The sequence below is a fragment of the Brassica oleracea genome, chromosome C2 (assembly GCF_000695525.1).
Source record: "Brassica oleracea var. oleracea cultivar TO1000 chromosome C2, BOL, whole genome shotgun sequence".
NCBI lineage: Eukaryota > Viridiplantae > Streptophyta > Magnoliopsida > Brassicales > Brassicaceae > Brassica > Brassica oleracea.
The window spans coordinates 46,333,487-46,354,292 of record NC_027749.1 but is presented as its reverse complement, the minus strand read 5'-3'; the positions used below and the strand labels follow the sequence as shown (position 1 = coordinate 46,354,292).

The following is a 20,806-nucleotide window of genomic DNA, read 5'->3' as shown; positions in this document are numbered from 1 at the left end:
TCCAAAATCTAACCCTAACAATACATACAATACTACAACATATGTTTGCCAAACTCCTAAACCAAAGTATTTCATGATTCACTACTTCCACTCATCTATCTTCAAAACAAATCAATTTTATCATATCTTAATTTATATCACTTAAAACTGTTTATAATTACTTGATTTTTATTTTTCACGCATCAAAATATTTTTTTACAAGATTTATAAATTATTTTTAAAATAAACCGGTACCAGACGACTTACACTTCAGTCGTCCAGACGACAACCAACATCTCAGACGACTCAGACGATTTACTAGGGCTATATTCGTAAAAATGGCTTCTGTTTTTTTGTTTGGTCACAAGGGGCTGAGCTGTAATCTCACTAGGCTTTTAGGTTAGTTTTGCATTTGATTCAAGTTTGGGTATAGGTTTGGGGTTAAAATCAAGTTGTGGGTTAGTTTTGGCAAAAACCCCTTAATTAAAACATGAATAGAAATTTTGGGCGTAGCCCGGGCAAACTTGATCCATGTTTTAATATATTATTCATGTCTTAGTGAAACTCCTAATGTGAGAGTTTTATATTTTCACATACTCCTTCAAAATGATGGTTTCTTTACTATTAATCTCGATAATTATTCTAATTTTGAGGTCAAGCCGGTTCAAGATCGATCGAGTCTTTTTGGGCCTGGCCAATTTTGGTTTAGGGAATTGGGAGCATGTGTTCGGACTCTGATATTATGTTAAGCATTTTAGGCTTTTAACTTAAAATAAATTGGCGATAAGTGGATTGATTCATGTTCCTTATATATTATTTTTCTAGTGAAACTTCCAATATGAGAGCTTTATATTCTTGCCAATTGGTTTTAAATTAAAAGCACAAAAACTTAACATGGTATCAGAGCACGAACACACGCTCCCATCCCAAACCCGAAATCAGCCGGGCCCAAAAAAAAACCGATCGATCTTGAACCGACTAAACCCCAAGTTCGTCCGATCTAAAAATTGGGAGTTTCACTTGGACATGAATATTATACAAGAGGAATGGGCTAATCCATTTATTGTTAATTAGTTTTAAGCTGGAAGACAAGACACCTTAACAAACTGATTGGAAGAGTTGGAGTACACATCCATTGACGTTAAAGAGAGATTACCATCATTTATGCACGTCGACAGGAAAAGTAGGTGCCTGATCGTGAGCTGCTCCTGGAGTGACCAAAACCGCAACACATAAAACTGTTGCTAAGAAGACTAATGCTTTTGATGTTTGTTCCATCTCTCAGATATGTGTTTCGTTCTTCTTTTTCTCTTTAAGATTCTTGGATGGTTTGCAATATGACATGACAACAAGGTTATAATATATAGGGTGAGGCATTAATAACAACAAGTTTTAAGTTATTGCAATTAAGTTATTCAAAAGTAACTTACTGTGTAAATTCATTTTTTATTAAGTTGTTCAGAAGTATGTTACAAAAACACCTAGTGATGAATCCTCAATTCATACCCTAATAAAACATACACAATATAGTCATGACTCACTGACATAAACTACCTAGTTAGAAACTCATTACACTAAACACAGTTTAGATAACAGAGCCAGTTTGAGGACCAATAAGCCCAACAACCTCATCCCAAAGGCCATGACTTTGAACAGCTGAACCAAGCTCAACAACACTTGAGCTACATGCAGCCACTGTCCAATATCCTCTCAACACATCTGCTTTCAACTGCTCTTTTTCCCAACTACAGTACCCATTAAAGATCCTTACCTCACTTCTTCCCACCAACTTCCTCTTCGCCATCTCTGCAGTCAATCCTACACTCGCTTTCGTCCCGTAGTACAATCCTTTCATGACTTGTCTGAACACTCCACTCTTCTCAACCTCGTTGTCTTCGCCGTTTCTTGGACTCACCAAGAACAACCTTTCTTCCAAAGGTCCACCAAAGAAGAGTCTCTTGTCTGAAAACGTTCCCGCCTTGTCTAAGACAGTTGACTTTGTCCCTTTGATTGACATCAGCGATGGACGGTTGAGGATGACTCCTATAGTATCTGAGGGTCCAACAGAGAGGATAAGGACCACAGTCTTTTCATAGATGTGGTCTCCGTCTAGCTTCTCAGTTGCAACTAGGAGACATCCTGGCTCTGGCTCGCTGATCTTGTGTGCCCATTTGTCTCCAAGTGTGATCCGTGAGGACGTTGATGATGGATAGTCCACCACCATGTCGGAGGTTGCAGCTTGCTCCCCAGCTACGAGCCTTGCCCTGAACTCTTTCCAGTCAGCATCTGCTTTAGATTTGTTGACACAATCCTTGATGAGATCAGTATCACTCTCCAATGGCTTCCATGAATCCGAAAGAGAACCTATTCAAGAAAAAGACTCTCATCAGCCTTGAAACTTCTACAATCTTTTAACTTCTAAGGCAAGAAAGTTCACAAACTTAGATCTTACTTACATTTTACAGAGATGGGAGCAGCAACCTTCCTGGTGAGGAACTTGCCGGAGCTTCTCTTGGGGAAAGAATAGATTCTGGCTTTGGTGAACGGGACAATATCTTTAACACCAGAGATTGATCTTGAGGTAAGAAAACAAGCATCCATGTTACCCTCTTTCTTTTTTCTGACTCAATTCACTTTAGTTCCTCTGAAGACAAGACAGAGAGCATAAAAATACATCTATATATAAAGAGGCCTAATTCGTTTGGTTGCGTGCTTTTTAATTAGTGCACATAATAGTATAATTAGTAATAAATTTAAAAACTGCAATAGATGCATGTGAAAATTAGTGAAGAAATGGATTATTTTTGAATTTGAAAAGATAATGGGTGCATGTGCAACCCCCCTATAACATTACTGGACATGTGCACACGCCTTTGAATATTAGATAAGAGACAAAACTTCTATCAACTTTTTGGATGAAGTGGTAGCCAATCATCTTTGTAGTTACTTAGCCACTTGTGTGTCGGAAACGAAAAGGACATACATTTACTATAGCCACCAACTAGATGATAGGATAGTCCATTCAATAATCTAATGAGCCTTTTGACCTTGTTTTATGTATGTTCAAAGTCCATTTACAACCACATAAAACTATAGCGGATAAATTTGAAAAAATCAAAGGTGGTCCTCTTTTTCAAAAAGGAAATTAACATCAACTCAAAATCATTTAGACATTGAGTTCTGTAATAAAATAAACCCCACGAGTTTGTACTATTTTGACTATCTAATCATCAATTTAACAACTACTTAGATCGTCCAAGAGTAAATAGTACATATCACCACACCAGCAAATACGTCATGGCACTGACGTCCATTTTACGTGACAAAAATGACCAGTAGAATTGTCATTAAGACTTTTACAATTCAAAGCTTTAAGCATCACCTAACCATAAGTTTTGTTTAATATTTTCTTACAAAGTTACAAAGGACCACCTACTTGGTGACGTTCGTTGACATCATTACAAAACTGAGCATCAGTTGACATCACTACTTAATGAGGTCCATTTACATGACATCATTGCAAAATTGATCCCCAGTAGTTGTCAATGTCATCAGCCTTATACAAGTCAAGTTCTACGGATCGCCTAACCATAAGGTTTGTATAACGTTTTTTCACGAAATTATGATTATCACTAATACTCACTGAGTCACTGTGAGGTTCCATGATGGTTGAACGTCTAATGTTTGATCTTCTCTTGTTACAGGAACTTCCTGATTGATTAGAAGAACCTGTTTTGGGGACTAAGAATCTGGAGGTAGTATTCCAAGATCAAGTCCATCTCAAGATTAATTAATTATCCAGTGTATACATCACCCAAACTCGTTGAATCTTGTGACTACATGGATAAAACCATCTTTGTGGACATTTGAAAAATGAACTACAACTATATGGGCTTGAGAACACTGCTGATATATACCTAACGATGTTGACAATGTAGGTTTGACCAAATTCTTGAATCACAAACAATACCCTAAGCAGATTATCCAGAAGCAACTTGCTCGCTAGTATCTGGAGGTTAGATTAGACTACCAAGATAATTTTACGCTCGAAAAAATTGATCCCTGGTTAGAACCTTTAGAGCAGATCCTTCACAAGAACCATTAGGCCACCAGGCCCACCACCAATTGGTTATGTTTTGTTTATCTTACCATTGAAGCATTCAAAGAGGTCCTCAATAATTTTGTTTATATTTTCATAAACAATTTTCACTCCTTCACCATTAACCCGCTCTGAATCATTCTAATTTCTAAGACTGGTTACGAGCGTGACAAGGTTTTGCTCATTATCACTGATCTATGTGGAGAATCAGGCTGGTGGTTTTGAGTCTTTTGACCCAAATCCAAAACGGGCTGGTAACTTCAACTGAGCCCGTTCAGAATCTATTAATTACTTTTAGGAGATGTCAATGCGAGTCCATCGAATATTTGTACTATTATGTGCACATTAAAAAAAAAAATTGGACATTCAAAACTTGTATGGTACAAGAATTACTGATTTATATCAATTTATAGCTAATATACTATATACATACAACTATTTGGTGTTCATGATAAATTTTCCAAATAAAAAAAATTATGTAGGTTCTTTAAATATTTGATTATAATATTTGTATTATATACTTATTTTTCTTTAACTTATATTCTTTCGTTAACTAAACAAGAAAATACAAAAAGAAAACTAGTTATTGATTAAACTAGAACAAAATCTTGAGTTTTCGCTAGTTAATAATTACAGGAGCCAAAATCAGTTGACTCTTTATAGAAAAAAGTATAACTTTTGATATAGAAATAAAATAGTTTAGAGACATTCGGGCCAAAATACAAAAAGAATGCACAAATTAACAATATACCATAAAAAAATATTGTTTCTAGGTAAAAAAAGTGAACGTAAGAGCATGTTTATTGGTGTCCCTTAAGAGGGATTGTTAACATTAATGCCTTAATGGGTATTTAAATTAAATGAAAAATGTGATTAAAGCAAGGTGTGTCCTTTAATTAGGAGCGTGAAGGCACGGGTCCTTAGAGCCAGGTGTCGCATTTCTAATGGGGAGAGGAGAAATCACGACCGTTTCATCTTTTTTTTTTTTTTTCTTCTTTCTCTCTTTCGGTTTCTCTTATCTCCCTTGGCGAAAGGCGATTCGATGGCGATTCTCTTCCTCTCTGTGGTTCTCCTCGACGGAACGACGACGGCTCTATCGGTGGGTCTCGGCGACGAAGGAAAACCGTGACCTTTCTATCGGTAGCTCTTCTCGACCTTGGAAAATGGCGAGAAACGGTGACATCTCACTCTATCGGTGGCTCTCTGAGACGATCTATACTGGCGACTGTTGCGGTTGAGGCGAATCGAAAGGTAAAGCTGCATGCATGTCTTTAGATTCTTCATCGTCAATCTTAATAAAACCTCTGATTTGCTTTGATTTGTTGTTTTTATAGTGGAATTGATCGAGAGGCATCACACAGGTTCGCTTTCTGTTAATTGTCAATTTGTAATACAAAAATCAGAATTTTTTTTATTTGTTTGTGTCTGTTTTTTGTCGAGGTGGATTGATCAAGAGGCTGTCGGAGACATATTGTGTCTGTCTGGGTTAAGGTATATTTTACTGCTTGTTCATCGTCAATTTTAATATATAAATTCTCAAATTTGGTGTGATTTGTTTCGGTTTGTTTTGGTGTTTAGGTGGTTTGATCAAGACGCATCACACAACTTTTTCACACAAAAGGCCTACGATTCTTCATAGAGGTAAAACCTATCTCTTTGCTCTGTTTAAAGCATTGTACTCGTTGGTGGTTAGTGTTAGGTTTTGTAATAAATTGCTCTGCTCAATGTTAGATTACGGTTGGGTTTGGTAATAAATAGCTTTGGCTTTGGGTAGATAGAAATCAATGGTGTGTTGTGTTGATTGTGTTAGATAAATGTCCACTCCGACAGCTTGGTTGTGATCAATGCCATGATATGATTCTTCTATCTATAAAAAACGTGCCTTCTCCTCTGTCTTGAAAACGTGTTCCTCTTCCCACTTTCCCACTTTTCTTCTTTTATTTCTACTTTCTGCCTCTCTTCTAAAATGGATTCTTATTCATTTTCTTTCCACTCAAAGTTTGTTGAACTACTTAGTCAACAAACTCTTTCCTTTGGTAAGAATGAAGATAGTGTTGAACTATCTTCATCACAAGTTCCATTTCAAGGCAGTCTAGGAACCGAAGCTTCAAACTATGACGGAGACATTGCTGCAGAGCGTAGAAAACAACAGAAATGGACACCAACGGATGACGTTGTCCTGATCAGTTCGTGGTTAAACACGAGCAATGATCCGGTGGTTGGCAACGAGCAAAAATCCTCCGGTTTTTGGAAAAGGATTGCTGCCTACTTCGCTGCAAGTCCTCTGGTTGCTGGCTGCGAAGAGAGAGAGAGGCAAGCCATTGCAAGCAACGATGGCCCAAGATCAATGACCTTGTGTCAAAGTTCTGTGGCTTGTACGAAGCTGCTACTAGAGAGAAAACAAGCGGCCAGAATGAGACTGGTGTTCTCAAGCTTGTTCATCAAATATTCTACAACTACAAGAAGAGATTTACTCTTGAACACACTTGGAAGGAACTGCGACATGACCAGAAGTGGTGCGACCTTGCTACTGGTAAAAACGAAGGGAGCTCAAAGAAGAGGAAGTGTGAGGACGGTGCAGATTCCTCTAGCTCTCAAGCAACTTGCTCCGAGCGTCCCCCGGGTGTGAAGGCCGCAAAGATGAGTGCTAAGAAGCCGGTGGTAGACGAGAATACTATGAATGAGTTTCAGAAAATGTGGACAATCAAACAGTAGGATTTGGCCGCCTAAGAAAGGTTGTCTAAGATGAGTCTCCTAGACAGTCTTATTGGAAAGAAAGAACCTCTAGCTGAGTATGAAGAAGCCCTCGAGAAGAAGCTCATAAGTAACTTGTTGTCAAATTAGTTTCATGTTTAAGTTTAAGCTATGTTTCATGTTTAAGTTTAAGCTATGTTTCATGTTTAAGCTTTGTTCCATGTTTAAGTTTCTTGTTCTGTTTCATATTTAAGTTTAAAATGTAGTTGACAGTTTCATGGTTAAAATGTTCAAAGTTTCTAGTTCAATGTGTTTGAACGTGTTCCACTTCTTGACTGTGTCTTATTCTTCATCTTGCAGGTCACAGGTTGCTTTGGACAGAGACAATGTGAGGTTTGGTCACGGGTTGGTTTGGACAGAGACAATGTGAGGTTAAGGGGTTGTGGTTTCTGGTTGGTGTTGTTGTCATCACAGAGGTTCATGGGTTGTTGTTGTTGTTGTTGTTGTCTTCTTGTTGTTCACGGGTTGTTGTTGTTGTCTTCTTGTAATCTTGTTGTTGTGTTGTGTCAGGAGAGTGAGAGAGTGTTGTTGTTGTTATATATCCGAGACATTATGATCACAAACACACTCATCTTGTTGTTGTTGTTATATAAATCACAATAATAAATCACAAGCCATTGTCATCTCACATTCTTCTCTACATTCTCTCTCTCTCTTTAATCTCACATTCTCTCATTCTCTCCTTTCTGTTTCCTTACGTGAAACAATTTCCATTTTGTAAACAAGAATCTAAAACAAACCTCTCATGGATTCTTCTTCTCATCACAATAAGGATGAGTCTATTGATGAAACTTTCGATCAATATTTCGATCAAACTTTTGAAAATTTGTGCAATGTTTATGGTGATCAAGAAGATGAAAGGAAGACAAGGAAAAAAATAGTTTTTATCGAAAGAAATCGTGAAGAAGGCCATCTCCCGTTATGGAATGATTATTTCAGTGACACCCCAACATATCCCGAAAATCTATTCCGGCGACGATTTATAATGAACAAGCCATTGTTCATGCATATTGTTGATCGCCTCTCCAATGAAGTTCAGTTCTTTCGTCAAAAGAAGGACGGTATCTGAAGTCTTGGTCTCTCTAAACTGCAAAAATGTACAACAACTATTCGTGTGTTGGCATATGGTTCTAGGCTTGATGCGGTCGACGAATACCTCAGGCTCGGTGCAATCACTGCTCGATTATGTGTGGAAAATTTTGTGGAAGCAATAATAAATTTTTTCGGCGATGAGTACCTAAGAAGACCAACACCGGCTGATCTTCAACGTCTACTTCATATTGGAGAGCTTCGTGGATTTCCCGGGATGATAGGAAGCATTGATTGTATGCATTGGGAGTGGAAGAATTGTCCCACCGCTTGGAAATGGCAATATTCTCTTGGTTCGGGAAAACCCACAATCGTTTTAGAGGCGGTTTTTTCATATGATCTCTAGATATGTCATGCGTTTTTTGGACCTCCAGGTACCTTAAATGATATTAATGTTCTTGATCGCTCATCTGTTTTTGATGACATAATAAATGGTCAAGCCCCGCAAGTGAATTTCTCGGTCAACGAAAGAGAGTACCATTTGGCTTACTATCTCACCGATGGTATTTATCCAAAATTAGCAACTTTTATCCAATCTATTCCGATTCCACAAGGGCCGAAAGCCGTTTTATTTGCGCAACGTCAAGAAGCTTTCCGAAAAGATGTCGAGCGTGCTTTCGGAGTTTTGCAAGCTTGATTTGCCATTGTTAAAAATCCATCACTTTCTTGGGATAAAGTCAAGATGGGGAAGATCATGAGAGCATGTATCATATTCCATAATATGATAGTAGAAGACGAACGAGATGAATACAATCAATATGATGTTTCAGATTTTCAACAAGGAGAAGGCAGCGGAAGTTCACATGTCGATCTCACCTATTCTATCAATATCCCTACAAATATCCCCAATCAGATGGGTGTTCGAACTAGAATTCGTGACAGACAAGCGCATCAACAACTGAAAGATGATTTGGTTGAACATATATATAGTAAATTTGGACGTGATCAAGACAACAACTGAGCTTCGATGCCTTTTTGAAATTATTATTGTTTGTTTTAGTAATATATGTTTTTATGTTTGTATTTTAAAATCTATGTTTAAAATGTTATGTTTTTTGTTTTATTTAATAAATAAATTTAATCTTTGTTAAAATTTTATGTTTAAAAATAAGTTTAATATTTTTTTATTGTTAAGAACCTTAATTAAGAAATTACCAATAAACCACTTAAATTATGTGTTTCTTACCAAAGTCTCTTATGTTAACTTTAATAGTTTAAAAATCACTAATAACCATAGGAGAAGGGATCATGGGTTTTAGTAATAAACATGCTCTAATACAACCGGAAGAATGACACAATTTCTCAACGGAGCTGCAACCTCACCCATTGTTTTGGCCATGACTGATAGATCTTATTGTTGAGAAATGTTTTTTTTGTTAGTTGTCTGAATAATAAAATAAAAATTTGATGTAAAAAACTAACAATTGGCTAAAATTTTCAGCTTAAAAATGAAAAATCAATCTTCTATTTTCAGTGGATATTTAATCATATTGTCTTAAGATACTGGGCATTACAAAGAACAAGTATATGAATATCCACAAGCACTATCACCTTAAACTTTTAGTATCTCTTCAAGTTTTGTAACATCATAGCTCGAGTTTTACCATCCGGTTCTAAACCCATCTCCCTCATTTCCACATACAACTCCTTTGCAAACTTGAACTCACGTCTTAAACACATCCCATGTATAGCTGCGTTGTAAAGCGACACATCTGGTTCCACTTTCTGTTCAAGAAACAAAAACAACATCACCATTAAATCTCTTCTAAACGCACAAAGAATCTACACAAGACTCATCATACCTTGAGTATATCTTTAACCTCATCCCAAAGAGAACCCCAAATACAACTCCTTACAAGCGACAGATACGTAAACTTGTCTGCCTTACACTCCCTTTGAACCATATGCTCATATACTCGCAACGCAACTTTAGACTGCCTTGACTTCTCACAAGCGCTTATCACCAGATTGTATGATGGAGTTGAAACTGCTAACCCCGAACCTTCCATCTCATACAAAAGCTTCACAGCTTTCTCCCAACAACCAAGCTTTTGGCAAGACATCAACGCTCTGTTGTACAGGTATCCATTTACACCACACAGGCTTTCGCTTCTTATCATATCAAACAGCTGAAGAACATCTTCGTATCTGTTGAGCAGCGCGTTCCACGTGTACTCATCAGGTCTATGCTCTAAAGACTTTGCAACACTGTAAACCTTAAACACCAAACCAATTTTCCCCGCCTTTCCTAGCGTGTTTATCAAAGCATTGCAGGCTACGAGATTAGGCTTCATGCCTTTCTTTAACATACTTTGAAAGATCTTTAACGCCAAGCTCCACTGATCTTCCTTTGTACATGCGCTTATACAAAGCATCCTCTCTAGGAGATATGTTGTTGTTAACCATCTCATCGTATGCATCAAGCGCTAACTCACTTCTCCCACACCGAACAAAAGATGCTTACAAGAAGAGAACATGTAACCTTTGTTCCAATTAGACCATCACTATTCATAACTCTCCACACTCTCTCTGTCTCATACACGTTGTTTACCCGTCCACAGAGAGAAATCACCGTGTTGTATAGAATCACATTGAAACAACTCTTATGTTTTGGATCCTTTTCTAGCTCTCTAAACGCACCTAGTGCAGAATCACATCCCTTAGCTTCTGCAACAGCTTTCAACTACAAGCTATAAGTGTGCCCTGTGACGTTCTCTTTAGTCCTCATGTACTCAAAGACGGTAAAGACTTTCTGAAGATCTCCATTCCTCAAGAGGCAGGAGAGGAAAGAGTTACAAGCATGAGCGTTGGGTTGTAAACCCAAACTTTTCATAGAATCAAACAACTCTGATGCGCTTCTGAGTTTATCAGACCTGCTGAGTTTCAGAAGTCTCTTTGATAACATCTCTTCTCCTACTCCTACTCCTACCCGCTTCAGGCTTCTCTTCTAACCCATCTAGAAAACTCATTCCACATGCCAAATCCAAAGCCATAGTTTCAACTCTGTCTGCTTCACTACACATACTCGTTGTTCCTAATGAAAAAGACTCCATTTTTACACTACCATGAACTAGGCGTCTTCGTTTCAGCTTCATGGTCAAAGCAAAGTCTAAAGAGTGGACTCAAAGACCAATGATAACTTCTCCAGACACAACTGCTCTCTTTTAATGGAATAACACATCCACAATTCAGTTGATTCGATGCAACAGTGATGGAGACAGGACTTAACCAGACATCTCCCACGAATTTAACCTGATCAGAAGATACACAGTTAACAAGCAAAACGCAGCAATCTACAACTTCAATTTCAACATATGAGCAGAGAGAACAAACTCTTTCAGCAAGAAGAATAACGAACAAAGCTGAGAAATGGCTTCCCAATTCAGCATAAAGTTGAGAACTTTGGCGAAAGGATTCACTAAACTAAGCAAACAAACTTGTTCTGAGGCTGTGCAGCAGAGAAGGAGGGAGAAGATACTACGGAGCAGAAAGGTTCCTGCTTTGTGAATAGTAGACTAAACGATCCACACAGAAACGACGTCGTTAGAAACCCCAAAACGCTGACGTTTAGCCTATGGAACTACTAAAAAAATGGCGAGATTTTGAACACTGGGTAGAAGCAGAGACATTGGTTTCTCTATCAACAATGGGTAAAGTTTCAGACTTTATCATCATCTCCCAGTTCTTTTCTTTAGTTTGATGGTCGTTGTGATTGCAGATGAGGAAACAGAAGGAAAGATAGTGAAGAATGAAGAAGGAGAAGGAGAAGGAGAAGTGAAGGAAGAAGGAGAAGGAGAAGGAGAAGTGAAGGAGTAGCATCAATAGCTTTATTGCCGTGTGGTTCTATCTCTGGCCATTTCATTCACATGCCTCTCTCCATCTGTTATGGCCTCCATGGCACTGGTAACATCTGTTTTGGTCCTCAAGTTTATTAGATTAAAGACTTAATTTTGCACTAGTTACAGCTTTTTGATACTAGGACAGTGGTTGAACATGGTATACAACTTTGTATGTCTATTAGTTTAGGAACATAGAGAAGGAGATGATGTTTTAACAATATACCATTGAAATATCTTTTTTTTTCTTTTTTATGTATCCAAAGAACTTGCTTGTGAGACTGAGTGCAGCCGCGGTGAGGATTATCGGTTAATGAAGCTCACCATCATAGACTACAATGTATGTATGACTTTTATCACTTCAGTCCCTTATCAAACTTAACTCTTAACTTCAAAACCCACTGTATCCTGATTCTCTTCCCGTGACATTTCTTGAAAAAAAAGAGTAAGAAGGAGCAAACAGTTGTGGTGGAATGCAGAGGCCACGATGCCGCTCGGATTAATGATGTTGAGCATGCTCATGGGTAAGTCTTCCTTGTCTAGCTTATGTTATGCCAGAACAAACATATGAAATAACGTTTGATAAGCGATTGGTTTTACTAAATCTGGAATGGGAAGGTCACAAAGTTCATAGCTTTTCAGAGGCAACAAGCGGATGAGTTGAATATAAAAACCTATTTGGTGTGTGAATCTTTTAGGTGTGATAGGGCTAGTCGAAGAAAAGCACGGGAAGAAGAAAGTATCTGTTTCCTTCGAGTGTGAGACTCTGAAGGCTGATCAAGCAGCAGAGGACCATATCGGACAGTTTATGCCCAAACTAGCTGGACTTGATGCTGTTAGTACGTATAAACCCAACAGTTCCTTCTTTTGGCATCTCATTACATTATGGCTTCTTGCTTTGTTTTTAATCAGCACAATCTGAGTGGCCAACACTGATTTGTGATTCTTGCAGTTAACATTAATTGGACCAATGAAGATAGATCACTAGACTTGATTTTGCTGCAGTGAAAGAGGAACACGCACACTAAGACAGCTTTAGTTTAATATCGTAGAAGAACACAATATTTTGTTAATGCAATGCAATCAAGGATCTCTGAAAAGGACTTACTACATGTTCTTAGCAATTCTAATCTTTCAACGCTCTTGTCATCTTATTCTAATGAAGCTTTTTCAAATGTTTTTGCTTAGCACTACTCACTTATGAATGTTTACAAAGAGAGCGGTTACAATCTATCTTTACTTTTACAAAATCATTGCTTCCATAGATCTGCGATTGGCCTATACTTATCTTGGTTTTATTCACAACCAACAAAAATCTCTAACTACTAGCTAGCAATGATAACATAAACGTTTTTTTTTTAATTATTTTGATTAATGTAGATATGCCTTTGAGCTCAAGTTAGCTTAACTTTGTCTATACCTACTGTAGTATTTGAAGAAGCCTCAGTCTCCACGAACTGGGTTGTGACTTGTTCCCATTTAGTTTGGTGATTGTCTGTTTAATCTCTGTTCGTTGTTCAGCTGTGACTGTCACAGACTCGTCTTTCTTGCCTTGGGTTGCACTAATGATTTTCAGATATTTTTCCCTCAACTCCAGAGAAGAAACCTTTCTTCTTTTCGGCTGTAACCCGTTGCAGAAGCTACCATGGTATCCCTTAGTTTCTCGAAGGACTTGTATTCCTCCTTTGGTGGGGGCTTCTTCTCAAGGTTCATTATAAATGACATGACTTCTTCGGAAGTCTCACCCTCTAGTTCTGCCACTGTTGTTGTGGCGCTGCTCTCGCTCCCACTTAAACTAGACCCGGTGGGACCTGCAGAACCAGAGGGAGTGCTTGTAGTACTTCCACTAGGACTACTTGAGTTAGAACCTGATTGTTAAATATGGTAAGAAAATAAGAATGGGCTCAGTTTTGGATTCAGTTTAGGCTAATTCGCTTTTGACAGAACTTTAACGAGACTGTACTGGAATTGGATAATTTGATTTATGTTGAGCTTTGTGCATTTCAGATTGGCTTTGGGATGGTTTTCAGTCAAAAAAAAAAAAAAGAGTTTACAAAACACAAAGCAAAGCAAATAGTTTATATCATTAATATTGAAAAGTAAAAGAAATTTTATGAAAATGTGTACTAAAAATAGTCACGAAGTCACTAAAAACAAAGTCTTATATAAAAAGCAGAAATAAATTAATATTTAATATCATTGATATATATTTAGCCAAGTTAATTAGTTAAAATGAAAAAAAGGAAAATCAAAACTTGAAAAGGGAAACAAATGAAAAAAGGAAAAATATAAATAAGAGAAAAAGGAAAACGCATAAACTTAACAAAAAAAAAAAAGGAAACTGAAAAACCTATAAATATGAGTATGTACTTCTCTCTACCTCTAATACTAAACACGTGATTCATAGTTTAAAACACTCTTACATCAATCCAGTGACAAAAAAAAAAACTCTTACATCAATCTTTCATTCAACAACAGTATCATGGTCTGGTTTGCGTATTGTGATGATGAACCCGACTCCTTCATCTCCTTCGACCCAGTCTTCACCGACACGCAACACAACCTCACAAACCCTAACTTCGTCTTCGACTTCGTATTGGTTTACAGGCGAGCCCCCGAACCGGACTCAGATTCAGACGACGTTCTTGAAGACCTCTGCGACTTAGAAACTCAAGTCTTTAGTGAAACCCTCGAGTTTGATAGAGAGTGGCTCATCGGTGGCGATAGGGATCAGATAAAATCCAACGTCTTTCACATTCTTGAGATGATCCAAGTCCCTTCTTACTCTGACATTGTTCACACGTTAACTATAGATCTCTTGGATTTAAAGAAACACGTGTCCGTGTCTGATTCTCCCGAGATTGAGAGGATACGAGTCGAGATTGACACCATCGTCCCTAGGTTTCCCGACGACGTCGATATGGAACTCGAGCTATGAGGTGGTTGTTGTGCTATGTTTCGATTTTACTGTTTTAAAAGGTTGTGTAATTAAGAATTATTCGATACAGTCTATATATATATATGTTGATTTCATGTTGTTCCTTGTTTCTTTTTTGTCGTTATGAATCGATACATTAAAATGTTGGAAAATTGTAAGAACAGAGGTTGCTTTGGTTATTCTATTCTCTCTTAGCAAAAGAAATAGTCCAAGTGTAAACCGAAATAAAAGAACAGAGGTTTCTTTGGAGATTAGTTCTCAACTCAGAGTTATAAGAACTGAAGAAGGTTGTGAATCCATCAAGTAACAAAAGTACACGTTCATCTACAGTAAATTCATTAACATAGTATTTTCTTTTGGGGCAAAAGATTCCAATTAATCGAGAAGTAGAAGCTGAAATCCAATGTTCTAAAAAATAGATAGAGGCCGGTGCCAAGGTGTTCACTTAAGCAGTAAACCGATTATAATTGGAACAATTTTTCTAAAAGGATTTTCAAAAATCGGCCTAGGGATGGATGCCTAAACATCCACCCCTATAATTTTTTGTTTGTTTGTTTTGGTTAAAGTTATACAACTAAGGTGATGATTGTTTCCTTGGTTTTTAGATTTTAGTTTCTAGTTTTTGGATTTTAGTTTTTGGTTTTTAGATTTTAGTTTTTAGTTTTTGGTTTTTGATTTTGCAATAGATTTCAGTTTTTTGAAAAACATGAATGATTGTTTTAGATTTTGGTTTTTAGTTTTTGGTTTTTGATTTTAAAATTAATTAAAACAGAATATTATTAATAGTAGAATATTTATTTATTAATAATAAATATTTCTTCTGCAAAAGTAAGATATAAAATACTATTATGTAAAATTTTGAAAATTGGAAATATTCCTAATCTTATTTAATACTAATTAAAATTTTAAAGAATAGGAAATATATTTTATAAGTATGAAATATTAAAAGAAAAACACTAGTTCTAGTCCTAGTTAATATTAAGTAAAACCAAAAGAATACAAATAGAACTTATAGGTGTCAAATAGTAAAAATAGTAAAAGAAAAAAAATCTAATTTCTCTACATAAAATAAAAAGTTATTAACAATATATATATAATTTTTTGTAATGACTAACTTAAAATAAATAAATTTATATTATTGATAATTTTCTAATTTTATCTGAATTATTTTGTATTTACATCAGTTTCTTGTTAGATGTATGTTCCAAACAATAGCTAGAAAATGCCTTAAGTATAAGTGCTCAGGGTTGGATTATAAACATTTTCTATATGTACATTTATTCTAAATACCCTACGGTAATTTTTGTTGGATTGATGATTTTTATTTGTAATAAGAGTAAATGTAAAAACAAGTTTTAAGCAAAAAAAATTAGAAAGTTTTTGGTTTTTGTTTTTCCAAATGCAAACACGTTTAAGTAATTATCATTTCTATTTAATTTCTTATATTAATACATAACTATAGTAGAAAATATTTTTTTTAAAGATAAAAAGGAAACCATCGTGTAAGCAAGTGTAGAAAAACTATGAAAACTTGACTTTTGGGTTTTTATGTTAAAAAAACAGTTATTTGCAAAAACTAGTTTCCCTACGTTCTAGGAAATCTATTCTTTGAAAATCTTGATTGGATTAAAAATGGTTTTTAGAAAAACAAAAACCAAAAACCAATCTAAAAACTACAAACAATGAGGAATCCTCAGTTTGAAGAATGAACATGATTGCAGTAGAGTTATTTGTGTCTTCTTATATAATTATGCTTTAGTGCTCTATATTTAGAATCATTTATTCACTCAAGCATTGAGTACTTAATGGATCAAGGTCAAAATAATAGCAAATTAATTGTTGCGTGGTTAAAGCACCACCTAAACTCAAGCATTTTAGTTGGAGGATGCTATCTGGAGCGGTGGCAGTGTGTAACATGCACGACGTGTGGTTCAGCTACTGAAACTATATGTCATGTGCTTTTCACCTGTGAAAAAAGCCAAGCAGGCCTGGGAATTATCCAATGTACCGGTGTGGCTTCATCACATTCTTTTCGATCGAAGCTCAAGCTCATTGACCTTCTGATCTGGGCTTTCTTTGTTTTGGTGATGCCTCAGCAGGAAGCTCATACCATGTTACCTCATTCACAATGCCTACTGGCTTGTGGTTTCATTTAATTTCTCTGTTTTTTTTTACAGGCTCATGCTTTCACCTCTCTGGAGCCAACAAACTTATTGTCAAGATTGATTCAGCGTTACAAAAAAAAATAAAAAATTTGTTGCGTGGTTCTCACGTTTCCCAAGTAATTGACCGACTCTCCAGAACCAATCAAATCAAACCATATGACTTCATTAACCGAGGCAAGAAGAATATTTGTAAATTTGAGGTTAATGGGCCAGCCTCATAACCAACTAACCAAAGTCGGCTAGGGTTTAGGGGTTGCATGTATATATTTGACTCTTTTCAAAAAAGTTAAGGACCTTAAGGTTTCTCTGATCTCTCCTCTCTACAATTCAATGGCGATGTATGCTCTCTACGAATCATCCTCGGGATACGCCCTGTTCGACGTGCATGGCATCCATGAGATCGGTCAGAACGTTGAGGCTGTTGAAAGCTCAGTTTCTGACTTTACTCGGTTCGGTCGGGTCGTCAAGCTAACTGCTTTTCACCCTCCGCAGAATGCAGAAGATGCTCTAAACCAAATCAAAGCCGTCTCTGAAGGTACCATTCTTGTCTTTCTCTTGCTCATATATCAAGAAACAAGAAACTTATGTACGTTTACTTTGTAGGGTTTATGAGTGACGAGCTTAGAGCATCATTATCGGGGTTTCTTAAGTAGATTGCTTAAGATAATTGTAACTAAAAAAAAAATGATTATTATCTAAGAAACTCCTCTTACTTAAGAGGAGTAAGAGAAACTGGAGGCTGAGATCGGTCCCGATGGACTAGTTAAAGAGCGGAATTTGATGGTTAGAAAGGCGGAGACTTCACCTAGTGTTGTTTGCTTAGGATGAACGGTGCTCCTCCCTTTTGCGATCGGAGAGGGTTTCTGAATCTAGGTTTAACCTCTCTCATGGAATGGCTGATCCCGTGAGCTACGGTAGCATCGAGCGAGACATCAAACAGGTACTTCCATATGTCTATGTCTTGATGAACACAGGTACACAAGATTTTCAAAAGCCTCTGCCTTTATTTTGCAGGCTCTAATTTCGTTGAAGAAAGGAGCTCAAGTCTTGAAGTATGGTCGGAAAGGAAAGCCTAAGTTCTGCCCCTTTAGACTCTCCAATGTAAGTATGCTTTCAAACATTGGCTTTTATGGGTAGTCTCCTTTCATTTCTTCTTTGCTTTTGACTTCTCTAGTTGGCACATCGTCTACCCAAAATCTGTAAATTATAAATTAAACAACATTGTTATATATTGAATTTTATCTTCCATTTTTTCTTGTCTAATTAGAGCAAGTTTATCAATGTGATTTTCACATCTTGATGACCTAAACCGATTCAATCTTAATCAAACTAAATGTGATCATATTCATATATATACTCTACAAATCCAGAAATAAATCCAAAGTGAACAGGATCATTACTCTCATGCGTGTAAATGAGAATACATTTGAAATATGTTTTTGCCGTGTACATATTGCGTTTACATTTCATTTCATGCACGTATTCTATAGATATGCCTACAAATATCGCCAATATGATGGGTGTTCGAACAAGAATTCGTGATAAACAAATGCATCAACAACTGAAAGCTGATTTGGTTGAACATATATGTCGTAAATTTGGACGTGATGAAGACAACAATTGAACTCGGATACTTCTTTCAAATTATTCTCGTTTATTTTACTAATCTTTGTTTTTATGTTTTTTTTTAAAAAAATCTATGTTTAAAATGTTATCTTTTACTATGTTTTATTTAAAATAAAAAATTTTAATTTTAATAAAACAATGTTTAATATTTGTTTTTCTTAAGAAACCTTAATTAAGAAACTCCCAATGGAGCATAAAATCTAAGGGTTTCTTAACTAAATTTATTAAAAAATATCCGAATGGATCTTGTAAGGTGGTACAAAACATATCCGAACCCGAAGTGTTATTAATCGAACCCGAACGGGTAACCCGAAAAACCGAAAAACCCAAAAAATCCAAAAAAATATCCGAAGAAACCGATCCGAATATCCAAAATAATATACAATATAATTATATGAAACATGAATATATACTTCAAATATTCAATTTCATATTTATTTTGATATGTTATCAAACAATAAGTATTTAAAATTTAAATAACAACCTTAAATACTTAATTATATATAAATAAATATATATTTCTTATGTTTTACTTTTAAATTTTAGATTTTATTTCTGGTATATCCGAACCGATCCGATATAACCCGAATCCGAATGATATATGATTACTTTATGGGTTCTATGATGTGATATAAAACCGACCCGAACCTGATGTGTTATATCGGGCACCCGTTGGCGTTCGGGTCGGGTTTTTCGGATATAACACATCGGGTTCGGGTCGGTTTTGTATCAATATGCACCCATTGGCGTTCGGGTCGAGTTTTTCGGATATAACACATCGGGTTCAGGTCGGTTTTGTATCAATATGCTAGAAGTTTCTCTGATGTTTTTCTTTAATTGCTTTCAGATGGATACATTGAGTTTGAACAATGATGATGGCTACGCGAGTGACAATGGGGATTCAGAACAGGAAATGGATGAGAACAATCCTGTGGTGGACGAGTCTCTGATGAGTACAGCCGAGGTGAAAGGTAAACACAAGCGTAGACACTCTAAGTGCTGGAACATTTTTACTATAGAAGGAGATAGGATGCCTGATGGAAAATTTAAATGTGTTTGCAACTACTGTAACCACTTCTACATCCTAGACTTACATAAAAGTGGAACCAATACCCTTCTTCGCCACTCAAGAACCTGCCCTAAAACCCCTAATAACACATGTCCTAAGATCGATCAGTTGGTGTTTCGAGAAATGATTGTTGTGGCTATTGTCGAGCATGATCTACCTTACGCCTTTGTTGAGTACAGAAGAGTTCGAGAAGCTTTGCATTATGCCAACCCGACCATAGAGTTCTGGTGTCGAAACACGGCGGTTTCAGATGTTTTTAAGATCTTTGAGAGGGAGAAAATGAAGCTCAGGCAGGTGTTGAGTGAAGTTCCGGGTAGGATCTGTCTAACGACGGATCTATGGAGAGCAATAATAATCGAAGGTTATCTCTGTCTTACTGCCCACTATGTCGACGTTGAGTGGAACCTTAGAGCTAAGATCCTCTCCTTTTGCGCTTTCCCTCCACCCCATTCTGGTCTGGCCATTGCCATGAAACTAATGGAGCTGATTAAAGAATGGGGCTTGCAGAAGAAGGTCTTCACAGTAACCGTAGACAATGCGTCCTCTAATGACAACATGCAAGGAGTTCTCAAGAGGCAACTTAGAAAGGATTTAGTCTGCAGTGGAGACTTGTTTCACATCAGGTGTGCTGCTCACATTCTGAATCTCATTGTCCAAGACGGATTATCGGTGATAAGTGACGCCTTGGAGAAGATCAGAGATAGCGTTAAGTATGTCAAGGTCAGTGAGTCTAGAGAGTTGTTGTTTCAAGGCTGTGTGGAGACTCTTGGGATTGTTAAGAAAGGTGGTTTGGTTTTGGATGTCACTACGCGGTGGAACTCAACCTATCTGATGCTGTCTAGGGTTCTTCACTACAAAGACGCATTTAGGAATCTTGCAGAAATCGAAGCAAGTTACAAGAGCTTACCTACAGAGTCTGAGTGGTTAAGAGCTAGGCTGATTTGTGATTTGTTACAGCCGTTTGATGAGATGACAAGGCTCATTTCCGGCTCTTCTTACCCTACCGCGAATCTGTACTTCATGGAAGTATGGAAAATTCAAAGTTGGTTGGGTTCAAATGAGTTCCATGAAGATACGGTGATTGCTGATATGGTGGCTTCCATGAGGTTGAAGTTTGTTAAGTGCTGGGAAGAGTACAGCAACATTTTAGCCATTGCAGCAGTGTTAGATCCTAGGCTAAAGTTCAAGGTTTTGGAGTACTGCTACCACAGTTCAGATCCAGCAACTTGTAAATCCCGAATGGATTACATA

General features: G+C 36.8%; 4 protein-coding genes and 1 pseudogene across 4 annotated transcripts in view; 3 read left to right on the top strand and 2 right to left on the bottom strand.

Moving 5' to 3' along the window:
- Window positions 1-1,411: 1,411 nt before the first annotated feature.
- LOC106324704 (UPF0301 protein Plut_0637-like) lies at window positions 1,412-2,787 on the bottom strand. The gene is made up of 2 exons (XM_013762671.1): window positions 2,436-2,787; window positions 1,412-2,343 (listed from the first exon to the last, which is right to left on the bottom strand). Exons 1-2 carry the CDS (start codon window positions 2,578-2,580, stop codon window positions 1,565-1,567), a joined length of 924 nt encoding a protein of 307 aa, XP_013618125.1. The 5' UTR covers window positions 2,581-2,787; the 3' UTR covers window positions 1,412-1,564.
- A 3,257-nt stretch (window positions 2,788-6,044) lies between these two features.
- Window positions 6,045-7,202, top strand: LOC106324404 (glutathione S-transferase T3-like). The gene is made up of 3 exons (XM_013762377.1): window positions 6,045-6,357; window positions 6,462-6,789; window positions 7,133-7,202. Exons 1-3 carry the CDS (start codon window positions 6,045-6,047, stop codon window positions 7,200-7,202), a joined length of 711 nt encoding a protein of 236 aa, XP_013617831.1.
- Window positions 7,203-9,388: 2,186 nt separating this feature from the next.
- On the bottom strand, window positions 9,389-11,778 carry LOC106324403 (annotated as a pseudogene).
- A 2,461-nt stretch (window positions 11,779-14,239) lies between these two features.
- LOC106324402 lies at window positions 14,240-14,695 on the top strand. Its single transcript, XM_013762376.1, has one exon. The coding sequence runs from the start codon at window positions 14,240-14,242 to the stop codon at window positions 14,693-14,695; it is 456 nt and encodes a 151-aa protein (XP_013617830.1).
- Window positions 14,696-17,752: 3,057 nt separating this feature from the next.
- Window positions 17,753-20,806, top strand: part of LOC106324401 (zinc finger BED domain-containing protein RICESLEEPER 1-like) — a 3,704-nt gene continuing 650 nt past the window's right edge. Inside the window, exons 1-3 of the mRNA XM_013762375.1 lie at window positions 17,753-17,800; window positions 17,875-17,961; window positions 19,334-20,743. Of these exons, the coding sequence (XP_013617829.1) occupies window positions 17,753-17,800; window positions 17,875-17,961; window positions 19,334-20,743 (1,545 nt within the window). The remainder of the gene's footprint in view (window positions 17,801-17,874; window positions 17,962-19,333; window positions 20,744-20,806) is intronic.

What these genes read in the sequence shown, in the direction of transcription:
- LOC106324704 (XM_013762671.1), bottom strand. Translation starts at nt 2,580, where the DNA reads ATGGATGCTTGTTTTCTTACCTCAAGATCAATCTCTGGTGTTAAAGAT. An exon ending in TGCTCCCATCTCTGTAAAAT is followed by an intron (nt 2,344 to 2,435) that starts GTAAGTAAGATC and finishes TTTCTTGAATAG; the next exon opens with GTTCTCTTTCGGATTCATGG.
- LOC106324404 (XM_013762377.1), top strand. Translation starts at nt 6,045, where the DNA reads ATGGATTCTTATTCATTTTCTTTCCACTCAAAGTTTGTTGAACTACTT. An exon ending in TGCTGCCTACTTCGCTGCAA is followed by an intron (nt 6,358 to 6,461) that starts GTCCTCTGGTTG and finishes GCTTGTACGAAG; the next exon opens with CTGCTACTAGAGAGAAAACA. An exon ending in AAAATGTGGACAATCAAACA is followed by an intron (nt 6,790 to 7,132) that starts GTAGGATTTGGC and finishes TTCATCTTGCAG; the next exon opens with GTCACAGGTTGCTTTGGACA.
- LOC106324402 (XM_013762376.1), top strand. Translation starts at nt 14,240, where the DNA reads ATGGTCTGGTTTGCGTATTGTGATGATGAACCCGACTCCTTCATCTCC.